This window comes from Chiloscyllium punctatum, chromosome 1 (genome assembly GCF_047496795.1).
Source record: "Chiloscyllium punctatum isolate Juve2018m chromosome 1, sChiPun1.3, whole genome shotgun sequence".
Taxonomy (NCBI): Eukaryota; Metazoa; Chordata; class Chondrichthyes; order Orectolobiformes; family Hemiscylliidae; genus Chiloscyllium; species Chiloscyllium punctatum.
The window spans coordinates 105,013,093-105,027,976 of NC_092739.1; the positions used below are offsets into that span (position 1 = coordinate 105,013,093).

Below are 14,884 nucleotides of genomic sequence, written 5' to 3' on the forward strand. Positions count from 1 at the left end.
ACAACTGTATACAATACTCCAGCTTATGTCTAACAAATACCTTATTCAACTTCAACATCACCTCCTTTCTCTTCCACTTTATACCCCTATTAATAAAGCTGAGGATACTGTAGGTTTTACTTACTGCTCTGTCAACTTGTCCTGTCATTTACAATAATCTGTGCATATACACCCAGGTCCTTCTGTCCTGCAATCCATCTCTTAGAATTGTACCCCCTAATTAATACTTTCTTTCAAAAGCTCTTCTGACCAAAATGCATCACCTTACACTTCTCTGTATTGGATTTCATGTGCCACTTATCTGCTCACTTCACCAACTTATTTATGTTCTTATGGAGTTGTACACTCTCCTTCTCACAGTTTACAATTCTTCTAAGTTTTGAATCATCTATAAACTTTGAAGTTGTCCCCTGCTCACCAAGATCATTAATATGCATCAGGAAAAGCAAGGGTCCCAATGCTGGCCCCTGGAGAATTCACAACAAACGTTCCTCTGGCCCCAAAAATATCCATTGATCGTTTCTCTTTGTTTCTTATGACTCAGTCAATTTTGTATCCATTTTGCTACTGACTCTTATTTCATGCCATAACTTTCCTCACAAGCTTGTTGTGTGGCACTGTGTCAAACACCTTCTGACAGTCCATGTACACTACACATCAACAGCATTACCCTCATGCAGCCTTTCTGTTACATCTTCAAAAACTCCAGCAGTTTAATTAAATATGATTTTCCTTTTAGAAATCCATGATAACTGTTCCTAATTAACTGACCATTTTCCATGTAACTACTAATTCTAACCCAAATGATTGTCGCTGGATGCTTATCCACCATTGAAACTAAGCTGACTGATCTATAACTCTTGGCTTATTCTTACCACCTTTCTTAAACAAGCTGTGATTTTTTTGCAATTTTTCAATCTTCTGCTTGCCCCCACAAGTCTAGGGAAGAGTGAAAGATTGTGGACAGTGCTTCTACAATTTCCCCTCTCACTTCCTCCAAAATCCTTGGACACATCTCATCCAGTCATGGTGCCTTGAAACTTTAACTACCAATAGTTTGTCCAATCAATTTTAAACCTTTCCAGTGACTGGGTTCCCTCCTGTCACCATGGGTGGTTGTACCTTGCTCTCTCTTTGGTAAACACAGATGAAAAGTATTCATTTACCACTTCAGCCATGCTTTCTTCCTCCAGGTATAATTCCCATTTTTGGTTCCTAAACAGTCCTACTTCTCCTTTTACAATCCTTAGAATACAGAAAAGATAAGCTTATCATGACATCATAAAACTATCAATCAGGCAGAGGGTTTCTTTCTTCGCATTCACGAACAAAGTAAAATCTTTTGCAGAATCTGGGTTTTCATCCAAGGATGCAAAATGAAATTGACAAAGAGCCTAGACTCTTAAGAAAGAATAATAATGCTGAGGGCAAGCATATAATTGAGAAGGGGGCCAAGGACAGATCATATAGGGATACCAAATATAATGCTATAAGACCACAAACTGGAACCATTGCAATTAAATATCTGGACAAAATTAGAAAAGAATAGAAGCAGAGGTGAGCAGTCCCAGAGAATTAGTCAAAAATAGAGAGACATTGAAAAAGTCAATCAAAATCAAGCGTTGCAAGTCAAGAGGATGAACAGAGAAATACTTGTCACAATGATATGCAATGCAATTTGTGACATTTATAATATTTTTATATTTACTCATGGGACTTGAACGTTACTGGCTGGCCAGTTTTATTATGCATGCCAAGCTGCCCTTGAATTGAGAGGCTTGCTAGACCATTTCAGAAGGCAGTTGTGAGTCAAAACTTAGGCCAGACCAGGTGAGGGTGGCAGATTTCCTTGAAGAACACTGGTAAGTCAGATGGGTTTTTCCAACAATCAACAATGGTTTCACGGTCATCAGTAGATTCAAAATAATTTTTTTTATTGAATTCAAATTCCACAATCTGCCATGGTGGGATTCAAATCCAGGTCTTTGGAACATTAGCTGAGATTATGGATTAATAGTCTAGCGATAATACCACTAGGCCATTGCCTCCCTGAAGCAATTACATGAGCTGTAATGGTCTGATGTAAGGTGGAAAACTAACGAAAGGGTTTCAATTGTGAAATTCTGGTAAAGATGAAAGTGGATTTGGGAGGCAACAGCGCATTCAAAGATTTTGGAAAGAAAGTGGAGGTTGGAGATGGTTTGTAAGGTGATGGATCAAAGTTTTGTTTATGATTAGATTAGATTCCCTACAATATGGAAACAGGCTCTTCAACCCAACAAGTCCACACCGATCCTCTGAAGAGTAACCCACCCAGACCCATTCCCCTCCATTTACCCCTGACTAATATACCTAACACTATGGTCATTTTAGCATGGCCAATTCACCTGACCTGCCCAGGTTTGGGCTGTGGGAGAAAACTGGAACGCCCGGAAGAAAGCCACGGGGTGTATGTGCAAACTCCACACAGACATTGCCTGAGGTGTGAATCAAACCTGGGTCCCTGGCGCTGTGAGGCAGCTGTGCTAACCACCGAGCCACCATGCTGTCCCAAGAAGAATGGTAGATTTAAAGGAAAGAGGAACAACGCATGAACAGAGAGAACTGTTAACAATATTGGCAAACATAAGGACTAGGAAGGAATGTTAGATGGTCAGCAGTTTAACGAAAATAGGGTCAAGATGAAATAACTCCACACAGCCTGGTATCCTGTCACCAACTCATCTTTATTTACATGTGAACAGTCCGTGACTTTAGTACTGCCGCTTCAGAGCCATCCCCGAGAGTAAAGAGAACTTCTGATACACTTGTTGAAATCTGTCAGTCATGCTGATTAACTGCCCATATCAGGGCACCCATTATTTATGAGGTCCAGCTGGCTGACCTCATTACAATCACTATATCCGTTCCCATCTGAGTCTGAGGACATAGTCTAGTTGTTTTTCTTGGAGAGCCTCCTGGGGCATTTTAGCACCAGGTCAAGTTCTTCTGACTCAGCCTCTAAAACAGTAATGCACGGGAGCTCATCTCTTGGGCCAGCAGTGTTTCAATTGAATTTCATTCTCTTCTTCCGGCAGCAAAGGTGTCAAGGCAGCTACATCCATCATTTCCATCTTTGATTCAAAAGAGTCATAGAGATGGGCAGCATGGAAACAGACCCTTCGGTCCAACCCGTCCATGCCGACCAGATATCCCAACCCAATCTAGTCCCACCTGTCAGCACCCGACCCATATCCCTCCAAACCCTTCCTATTCATATACCATCCAAATGCCTCTTAAATGTTGCAATTGTACCAGCCTCCACCACATTCTCTGGCAGTTCATTCCATACACGCACCACCCTCTGTGTGAAAAAGTTGTCCCTTAGGTCTCTTTTATATCTTTCCCCTCTCACCCTAAACCTATGCCCTCTAGTTCTTGACTCCCCGATCCCAGGGAAAAGACTTTGTCTATATACACTATCCTCATAATTTTGTAAACCTCTATAAGGTCACCCCTCAGCCTCCGATGCTCCAGGGAAAACAGCCCCAGCCTGTTCAGCCTCTCCCTATAGCTCAAATCCTCGGAAATCTTTTCTGAACCCTTTCAAGTTTCACAACATCTTTCCGATAGGAAGGAGACCAGAATTGCACGCAATATTCCAACAGTGGCCTAACCAATGTCCTGTACAGCCGCAGCATGACCTCCCAACTCCTGTACTCAATACTCTGACCAATAAAAGAAAGCATACCAAATGTCTTCTTCACTATCCTATCTACCTGCGACTTCACTTTCAAGGAGCTATGAACCTGCACTCCAAGGTCTCTTTGCTCAGCAACACTCCCTAGGATCTTACCATTAAGTGTAGAAGCCCTGCTAAGATTTGCTTGCCCAAAATGCAGCACCTCGCATTTATCTGAATTAAACAGAGAGGGTGAACCCATGGGTTCCGGCAGCATTTCTAACTTTACCAAGGGCAGAGCACATTTTCTCCCACACAGTTTGTGAATTTGTGACTTTCATTTGGTCCATACTTGTTCAGGACCGTTGCACTGGTCCTGACCTCATGTCGACAATACAGGGCCATTTCTGTGACTTTTGCACCAAACTTCATCCCCTGTACCAAAATGCCCCTCTTGCTTGGAGGAGTCTTGTATCTGGCATTGACAATCCCGATGCCATTACACTCTCCCCACCATGTCCAGGAAGATCAGACTTAACCTGGTCAGAGTCTTCCATCCATTAGCAACTCTGCCGGTGCTATAGCTGTAGTTGCATTGGGCTGGTCCTATGATCAAATAAGAATTGTGACAGCTTGGAATCTAGTGAGGCTTCAAGGTAGATTTCAAAGTTTGGATAGCTCTTCCTGCCAGGCCAATGAATAATGGGTGGTATGGAGCTATCTTTACATGTTGAATCCCATTCAACTTTAGGAAATCTTCAAACTCCTGCTGGGAAATGATGGTCAATTATCTGTGACCAACACTTTCAGGAGTCCATGTCTTGAAAAAAAGATTACACAGTTTTTCTATCGTCGAAACTGTGATGAAACGCCACAGAAGCCGGTACTCTGTCAGCAACTCCTCTTTTATTTCCATGTATATACTACTTGACACTGGTCTGGCTTTCTCATATCCAGCTCTCAGGAATGAACAGAACCTCTGATGCTCCTATTTCTGTCTGTCAGCCAGGACTCCCTGACTGGACCAAGTTAACAGCTCCAATCAGGGAACTCATATTCTATTAGGTCCACCTGGCTGACCTTGTTACAAACATTACATCCCAACCCTCTCGGTATGGGGACGTAGGCCTGTTCTTTGTCTTGGAGCATCTCATGGGTCGTGTTTGCATCTGGTTCCTCTATCTCAGCCTCAGGCATGGGATGTGCCAGATCTTACTTACCTCTTGCTTATTTCAGAAGAAATTCATCCTCTTAGAATCGTAGAGTCTACAGCACAGAAACAGACCTTTTTGTCCAACCTGTCCAAGCCAACCACATATGCTTAAATAATTTAGACCCATTTGCCAGCATTTAGCCCATTGCCCTCTAATCCGTTCCTATTCAAGTACCAATCCAGATGCCATTAAATTTCATAATTATACTCACCTCCAACACTTCCTCCGGCAGCTCATTCTATACATGCATCACTTTCTGTGTGAAAAGCTGCCCTTAGTTCCCTTTTAAATCTTTCCCCTCTCACCCTAAACCTACATGCTCTCGTTTTGGACTTGGCTATCGTGAGGAAAAATACCTTTGCTATTTACCCTAACCCTGCCCCTCATGATTTTATAAACCTGAAGGTAATGAAGGCATCGAGGCTGCAACATCCTCCATGTCTATCGCAGATTCAGAGGTTTCTTCCTTGCGAGACAAAGAGGGAGAACTCATGGGTTCTGACAGCCTTTCTGGCTATTCTGAGGGGCCGGGTATGTTTTGCAGCTTTCATATGGTCCACATACTTCTTTAGAACTGCCTCACTTACCCAAACTTTATACATCATGGGACCTGACCTCATATCAACTATGCCTCTTATCCATGCAGGGCCAATTCCATGGTTTTGGCACCAATCTTCATCCCCTGAAGTAAACTATCTTTCTCATTTAGACGAGTCTTGTATCCAGAATTTGCGTTCCTGATGCCGTTTCACCCTCCACCCCCAGGTCCGGTAAGATCAGAGTCTTCTCTTTGTTAGCAACTCTGCTAGAGCAATCTCTGCAGTTGCATGACAATGTGGTCCATTAATCAAATAGGAACCAGGACAGTTTAGTATCAAGTAAAGCTACAGACTACTTCTTCAAGCCTGTCTTCAAAATTTGGACTGCTCATTCTGCCAGACCATTGGACAATGGATGGTACGGAGCTGTCTTTATGTGCCGAACATCATTCAACTTTAGAAAATACTCAAATTCCCTGCAGATAGATGATGGCCTGTTGTCTGTGACCAACACATCCGGGAACCTATGTAGTGAACAAGATGCTCACAGCTGTTCTATGTTGGCCCTGTGTTTGATGATTGAACTCTATGAACGTTCAATCACTTTCGGTGGACATCCACAATGACTACAAACAGTGAGCCCATGAAAGAGCTGGCACTGTTGAAGTGAAACAGAATCCAGGGTTTTCCTAGTCATTCCCACAAGTGTGGGGGGAGCTGCTGGTTGTACTTTATGTCCTTATTGGCACTCTGGGCACTGCCCCACCAATACGGCTATGTCCGCATCCAATCCTGACTACCAGATCTAAATTCTCGCCAACATCTTCATTTCGGACACCCCTGAATGACCCTGATGGAGTACAGTATCTGACGACGATGTTTGCTCGGAATAATCATTTTTGCTTCCCATAAATAAAGTGCCATTTTGTACAGTGATCTGCCTCATTGGGTGCAAAGAGGTTCTGATTGTAATTATTTTTTTGTTTCCCCATCACCACTGGCTGTTTTTAACAGGGTGGAGTCATTTTGGGTCCACAGTCTGATATTGTCAATAGTGATCAGAAGGATGTTCAAAACATTTAAAATCAATCCCGTGGCGGCACCACCAGTGGTGCATCAGCCAGCGGAGACGGTTCAAGGTTCATTTGCTACCTGGCCTCCCAGTGTTTCAACTTATATTTATAAGCACTTAGTATTAGAAACCACTGCTGAATGTGGCCCAAAGCGATGGGTGGCATTGCCTTATTGAAGCAGACCAAGTAGGGGTTTCTGGTCTGTAATCATCACAAATTTTCGACCACGAAGGTATAGATGGAACTTTCTGACTCCAAATAGGACTGCCAAACCTTCTTTCTCTATCTGAACATTTCACGCTCTGCATTAGTCAAAGTCCTAGATGCATACACTATTAGGCATTCCTCTTCATTGGGCCAGCTATGAGCTCATACCACTCTGATGCCATAAAGGGAGACATCACATATCAGCACCAGACCTTGCTTGGGATCATAATGTGCGAACGCCTTCGAGATTGATAGCTGCTTTTTTACGCCACTGAAAGCTAGGACTTGTTGATGCAGCTATTTCCAAGGCTGATCCTTTTTTAGGACTTGATGCAAAGGTGCCTGGATGGACACCAGTTTATGTACGAACTTTCCATAAGAATTCACTAGCCCAAAACATGATCTAAGCCCAAGCTAGCTGATCTTGTTAGAATCACTACAAAGAGTAAGACATGCACCTCGCAGACAAGTTGAGCTTGAAGAGGGCATGAGAAGAGAAAGAAGATCTAGAGAAAGATGAGTGATTAAGGCTAGGGCAGGGAGGAGCCTTTCCCTGAAGCATTATCGGAAGGGAGGGCTGCCACAGAAACTGCTTGCTTCAATTTTGTGACAATAACTCTCTAAGGTTATCAGTCTTATTGATGGAGGTTAATGTGGAGGGGTTTTACAAAACAATCATCAGTGCTGAAAAAAAAAGCTGGAGTTATATTTGCATTGCAGAATGATCCTGGAGTAATGAACAGCTTTGGTGTCATTTTACATTTTCCAAATAGATCTTGCAGTAATGGCTAAAAACTAGTGGTTCATTACTATTCACTATATCCTGCTGTGTCTGCATGCTTTGGAATTACAGCAGTGGAGATGACAGCCAAATGAGGGGAATGGCCAGGGTAAAAGAAAATAATGATTTTATTGGTGACCAGAGCATCAAAGGTGGTAGGCAAATTTGCAAACAGGATGTTACATGAAGCATGGTCAGCAAAATATAAAGCATGAAAAGATTATATATTAGAGAAATGTTTTGCGATGTATTCCACTAAACATCTATTTATTCAAGGACACTAACATGGTTCGATTATACAGGCTACCATGACCAATGCACAGTTAAAACTAGAGCCATTGGTAATATGTTTATTAAACAATTGAATAAAGTGAGCACTTCTCCCTTATTTAAAAAATAGAAACAATTATCAAAAATATTATTTATAAAACATACTGAAAATTATACTGGCGATTTTTAGGAAAGATTTGTTTAATAACAAAAATTATGAAAAATAGATTAATTGGACTCATCAAAGCTCATTGAGTTGGCACACAAACAGCACATAATATAATATAGTATTGATTTAAACTGCTTGAAACATAAGCTATCCATTTTCTGTTACAAAAATGCCTCGGTGCTGTTGAATTGTCGAAGGGTCCAAAACACTAACATGACTACACTGCCTACACACTAATATTCTGTACATAAACAAAACAAGCCGACAGTTGTTTGTAATATAGAATACAAGATTCAGGAATGTGGAACTTGCAACCACAGCACAGATTAGGTATATGGTATAAAGATCTTTTAAGGGGAGTTTGTAATAAGCATATGAAAGAGAAGGGAATAGAAAGTTATGTACTATTTTCTGTGAGGAAGGATGGAGGAGACTCAAGTGGAGCATAAACACTCTATATGTAACTCTGTATAGTTTTACACATGCATAACACTGAAGTTTCACATTGAAACCATTATAACCCCTTGTAAAAATATCAGCCATATTTTGGTTACTTACCGATTGATCAGTGAGAGGAGGCAGCACAATAGTCCTTTCTATTGTGTTCACCACAATTTTCCACAGTTCCTTGAGAACCCGTTTCAACACTGTCTTTTCACAGACTTTTGCAAACAATGTCAGACTGCAAATTAAATAAAGGCAAATAACCTTGTTTCAGTTGGCTACTTTTTGTTACTCAGCAATGCTGTTTAATTCAGACAGAATATTTAGGATATTTGAATCTAGAATATGTATTGTCAAATATTTTCATTTTTTGGTTTTCTCAAAGGAAAATTAAGTAATTTATTTTATTTCTTCAAAGAAACAACTTGGATAAAGGAAAGCTGGTGAATGTACTGAAGAGATTCACCAGGATGTTCATTGCACTGGAGTAATTCAGCTATCCGAGACTAACTAGGTACTTTGAGGGTGAGAAGGCGAAGATTAGGGTGAAGAATCAGATTGAGGTATACAAATTTCTGAGAAGCACAGATGGGGCAAATAGGAAGAAATGTTTTTGCAAGGTTTGTGAAGGTTTGTAGCTCAGGTTGAGGTTTAGGGTATAGGTATGCTCGCTGAGCTGTAGGTTTGATATCCAGACATTCCATTACCTGGCGAAGTAACATCATCAGTGGCGACCTCCAAGTGAAGCGAAGCTGTTGTCTCCTGCTTTCTATTTATATGTTTGTTCTGGATGGGGTTCCTGGGGTTTGTGGTGATGTCATTTCCTGTTCATTTTCTGAGGGGTTGATAGATGGCATCTAGATCTACATGTTTGTTTATGTTGTGGTTGGAGTGCCAGGCCTCTAGAAATTCTCTGGCATGCCTTTGCTTAGCCTGTCCCAGGATAGATGTGTTGTCCCAGTCGAAATGATGGTTTTTTTTCATCCATGTGTAGGGCTACGAGGGAGAGAGGGTCATGTCTTTTTGTGGCTAGCTGGTGTTCGTGTATCCTGGTGGCTAACTTTCTTCCTGTTTGTCCTATGTAGTGTTTGTGGCAGTCTTTGCATGGAATTTTGTGGATGACGTTGGTTTTGTCCATGGGTTGTACTGGGTCTTTTAAGTTTGTTAGTTTTTGTTTGAGAGTGTTGGTGGGTTTGTGTGCTACAAGGATTTCGAGGGGTCTTAGTAGTCTCGCTGTCATTTCTGAGACTTCTTTGATGTATGGTAAGGTGGTTACGGTTTCTGGCTGTGTTAGGTCTGCTTGTTGTGGTTTGTTCCTGAGGAATCTGCGGACTATATTTTTTGAGTATCCGTTCTTCTTGAATACATTGTATAGGTGGTTCTCCTCTGTTTTCTGAAGTTCGTCTGTGCTGCAGTGTGTGGTGGCTCGTTGGAATAGCGTTCTGATACAGCTTCGTTTGTGTGTGTTGGGATGGTTGCTGGTGTAGTTAAGTATTTGGTCAGTGTTTATCGGTTTTCTGTATACGCAGGTTTGTAGTTCTCCGTTGTCCTTTCTTTCGACTGTGACGTCCAGGAATGTGAGTTTGTTGTCGGTTTCTTCCTCCTTGGTGAACTTTATGCCTGTGAGGGTGTTGTTGATGATATTAAATGTCTCTTCTATCTTGTTTCGTTTTGTGATGACAAAAACTACTAAGACCCCTGGGAATGCTAGTAGCACACAAACCCACCAACACTCTCAAACAAAAACTAACAGACTTAAAAGACCCAGTACAACCCATGAACAAAACCAACGCCATCTACAAAATTCCATGCAAAGACTGCCACAAACACTACGTAGGACCAACAGGAAGAAAGTTAGCCACCAGGATACACGAACACCAGCTAGCCACAAAAAGACACGACCCTCTCTCCCTTGTAGCCCTACACACAGATGAAAAAAAACCCACCATTTCGACTGGGACAACACATCTATCCTGGGACAGGCTAAGCAAAGACATGCTAGAGAATTCCTAGAGACCTGGCACTCCAACCACAACGCCATAAACAAACACATAGATCTAGATACCACCTATCAACCCCTCAGAAAACATACAGGAAATGACATCACCACAAACCCCAAGAACCCCATCCATGACAAACATATAAATAGAAAGCAGCAAACAACAGCTTCGCTTCACTTGGAGGTCGCCACTGATGATGTTACCTAGCCAGGTAATGAAACGTCTGGATATCAAACCTACAGCTCAGCGAGCAAACCTACACCCTAAAGGAAGAAATGTTTCCACTTAGTAGAGGGCCAATAACTAGGAGGAACAGTTGAAGGGAGAAATAGGAGCTTTAGAGGGGATTTAAGGAAACTATTATTTTCAAACAAAGGGCTGTGGCTATCTGCAACTTAGTGCCTAAGAGAGGTGGTAGAGATAGGAACCTTCAAGACACTGAAAAACTGTTATCAGATAGAAGTATACAGGCGAAGTGCTGGAATTTAGGATTAAAATAGACTGATGCTTGATGACTGGCAAGGACATGATGGACTAAAGAGCCTGTTTCCATTCTATAAAAACTCTATGTGTAACAAATGTATAAGATAGTGTTCACCCTTTTTTGATTATGAAATAATCATCTTTGGAAAGCACAAAGTGAATAATCTTGGATAAGTATCATTTTAACTTCATTCAATTACCTTCAGAAATTAGGAGCAACTCAGGAATTATTTTTAAAATTCTATGTAAAAAATTTATAAACTGTCATTAATCAGCTTCCAAAAAGGAAGAGTTTCCACACCTGCCAAATTAACAACTGTGGTAACATGGACCAAACAGTCAGCTAATTTCTCGGTTTATATTTTAAGAAATGCATAACATCTAGTAATATAACACGCAGCAAATAAAGGCAATTAAGAAAGAGGTTAAATAGGACAACTGAATAACAGGAAGGCAGGACTGTTAGGGATGGCACAGGGGTTTCTTTTGTTATTGTCAAGTTAATTTTCCACTAATAGTCCAGTATTGGAGTAGCATGAGTAGAAAATAATCTCTACAATAACTGTTTGTTAAAACTACAACCAGAAACTTGAAATGTACACTTTTTAATGAAATTTGTAGTTGCTACTCCAAAATGCCTCATACATTCTATTATAACTCACTGGCTTTTCTGTCTCAAGACTCACTTGCCATCCAAGAAGTCCATTAATGGTCCGAGCACATTATCAGCATCCTGAGCCACACTATTGCGAGCAGTAGCAGGCACATTCCCAGTCCCTTTGACCTGGCTGAGGATATCTCCCATCTGTTTTACACACTCATCAAGGCGAGGCTGGAAACTACAAATTGCAAAAGTTAATATCAACACAATTTCAGAATAAGAAAATGTCCCCATGTCAAAAAAAATACACTCAGTTGAAATTTTTAAAAGATGTACACTGTAGTGATTGTAACAAAGTCACGTCAAGTGGACCTCACAGAATATGAATTCCCTGACTGGGGCTGTCAACTTGATCCAATAAAGGAGCCCTCGGTGATGGATAAGAACAGGAGTGTCAGCTCTCCTATTCACTCAGAGTTGGCTCTGATGAAGCTGGATTAGTGTCAAGGACTCTCCAAATAAAAGGTGACTTGGTGGCGGAATACCAGTCTCTGTGGAACCATTTCATATATTACATGACTATTTGCAAGAATAGCAATGAGAAGGGAAACAATATTTATACCGTATGGGAGTAAAGTGCTGCCTGGTTGACAGAGAAAAAAATGGATATACTGTGTATGTTTCATCTCAACAAAGGAGGTTACATTCTCTTGTCCAATTCTCAGGGCAATGCCTTGACCAGAGTCAGTCAATGTTTCTGGTTCAATAAAGGTTAGCAGTCAGCTGTCTGTTATCAGGTATAGATGGGAATGTGGAATTCCAACCATAAACACATCAGCTATAATCTGACTGAATGAAGGATTAGGCTCAAGAATTTTTCCTCCTGTTTCATATGTTCATCAGTCATCATAACGTACTTCAACATGAATGAATGTGGAGCGGTTTGCTTTGAATTACAGAATTCCTACAGTGTAGAAAGTCGCTGTTCAGCCCGTCAAGTCTGCACCAACCCTCCAAAGAGCCTATCCCCATTATCCCACATCTACCATTGTTAATCTACCTAGCCTGCAGACCCCTGGACACCATAGGATAACTTAGCATGGCCAATCAACCTAACCTGCACATCTTCAGAATGTAGGAAGAAACTGGGGCACGTTGTGGAAACCCGTGTAGACATGGGGACAATGCCCAAACTTCACAAAGGCTGGAATCGAACCCAGGTCTCTGGTAGCCCATTGAAAAATGAATGAAATGTGAAAAGAATGAAAAAGTAGAATATAATTTAAATGGCGAATAATAGCAGAATTGTAAGGTGTGAAGGGATTTAGGTGTTTGAGTGGATAAGTCACAGAAAGTTAACATGCAACTAAGTATGCAACCAGGAAATCTAATGCAATGCTATCCTTCATTATGAGAAGAACTGAACATAAAAGTAAGAATATTATCCTTCAGCTGAACATAGGTGAGACCATACCTCATCTCCTTATTTAAGGAAGAATTTAAGTATATTGAGGGCCATTCAGAGGAGGTTTACTAGATTAATACCTGGAATAAACAGGTTCTCTTATGAGGAGAGGTTGTACAGGTTAGGTTTGTTTCCACTAAAGTTTTGAAGATTGAGCGACGAGCTGGCTGTGATAGTTTGAATAACTGAAAGGTATGACAATGGCAAAGCAATGACTATTGTTTAAGGAACAATTGCATGCATTGCAACTGTTCACATGCCTTATGGGAGAAAAACCTAACAGGAAAAGTGGCCCAACCGTAGCTAAAAAAAGAAATTAATGATTGTGTTAGATCCAAAGGGGAGTATTATAAAGTTGCTAGAAAAAGCAGCAAGCCTGAGAACAGTTAAAATTCAGCAAAGAAGGATCAACAGGTTCATTAAGAAGGGAAAAAGTACAGTATAAGATTAATTTTGAAGGGAAAGATAAAGCAGATTGTGTGACCTTCTACAACTTTATAAAAAGAAATTTTTTTTAAAAGATAACGTAGGCTTCTTACAATCTGAAATGGTAAAATTGATAATGGAGAATAAGGAAATGGCAGAGCAACTAAACAATTACTTTAGTTCTGTCTTCATAGAATATGACACAAATAACTTCAAGAAATGTTACATAAGTAAGGATCTGCTGGAAAGAAGGAAGTCCATGGAGATTAGTATCAGTGGAAAAAAATAGTAATGCTGGAGAAGTTAAGGGGACAGAAAGCTGATAAATCCTTCGAGCCTGGGGTGTCCTTCTATGCTAATCACTGAAAGTAAGCATGCACGTGCAGTAGTCAAGATTAGAGTGGTGATGGAAAAGCACAGCAGGTCAGGCAGCATCCGAGGAGCAGGAAAATCGATGTTTCAGGCAGGAACCCTATATCAGGAAGGGCAGGAGCCCTTCATTCCTTATGAAAGGCTCCTGCCCGAAACATCAATTTTCCTGCTCTCGGCTGCTGCCTGACCTGCTGTGCTTTTCCAGCACTAATCTAGACTCTGATCTCCAGCATCTGTAGTCCTCACTTTTGCCAATGCATATGCAGTAGGCATTTACGTCAGCATGGAGTAAATTGACCTTTATTGCAAGAAGATTTGATGAAAGTATCAAGGAAGTCTTACTGTAGTTTTACAGGTCCTTGGTGAAACAATACCCGCAGTGCTGTGTGCAGGTTTGGATTCCTTATCTCAGAAAAGATATACTTGCCATGGAGGAAGTTCAGTAAATGTACACCACACTAATTTCTAGGATGGCAGATTCATCACATGAGAAGAGATTGGGTTGCCTTGGTGTGTATTAACTGGAGTTTACAAGAATGAGAGGGATACTCATTGAGAAGTGTAAAATTCTGACAGGGCTGGACAGACTAGATGGAGGTATGATTTGTTTCCCCTGGCCATGGGGTTCAAAACATGGGAGTGTGGTCTCAGGATACACAATAAGCCAATCTGGACTGAGATGACATGAAATTTCTTCACTTCGAGGAGAACAAACCTGTGGAATTTTCTACCATAGAAGCCTGTGGAGGCCAAGTCACTTAACATATTTAAAAATTGCTGTCTAGAGGTTAAAGGTAACAAGAGGGGAGAGAGTGGGAATATGGCGTTGTGACAGAGGATCAGCCATGATCATGCTGAACGAGAGAGCAGACTCGATGGACTGAACAGCTCACCCGAGCTTCGATTTTTGATTTCCATTGGTATTTCTTGGAAATTCATGATTTGGAGGTGCTGGTGTTGGACTGGAATGGATAAAGTTAAAAATCACACAACATGGCATTGAGAGCTAGTGATTCCAATTAAACTTGTTGGACTATAACCTGGTTTTGTGTGATTTTTAACTTCTTGCAAATTGACCTTGTGATTGCAAGATGAAATACTGTGACAAAATGTCCTTTTTAAGCACTTCTCACATATACATACAGTTAAAAAGGCAAATAAAGTGAAATCCATTTTTCT

The 14,884-nt window shown here is 41.0% G+C and overlaps 1 protein-coding gene across 9 annotated transcripts in view; it reads right to left on the reverse strand.

The window, feature by feature from the left end:
* LOC140478155 (protein unc-13 homolog B-like) overlaps positions 1-14,884 on the reverse strand; it is a 566,607-nt gene that overhangs the window by 45,074 nt on the left and 506,649 nt on the right. For all 9 annotated transcript variants that reach the window (XM_072571666.1, XM_072571665.1, XM_072571670.1 and 6 more), the window contains 2 exons: positions 11,528-11,680; positions 8,473-8,596 (listed from right to left, as the gene is read on the reverse strand). In XM_072571666.1, the coding sequence (XP_072427767.1) occupies positions 8,473-8,596; positions 11,528-11,680 (277 nt within the window). The remainder of the gene's footprint in view (positions 1-8,472; positions 8,597-11,527; positions 11,681-14,884) is intronic.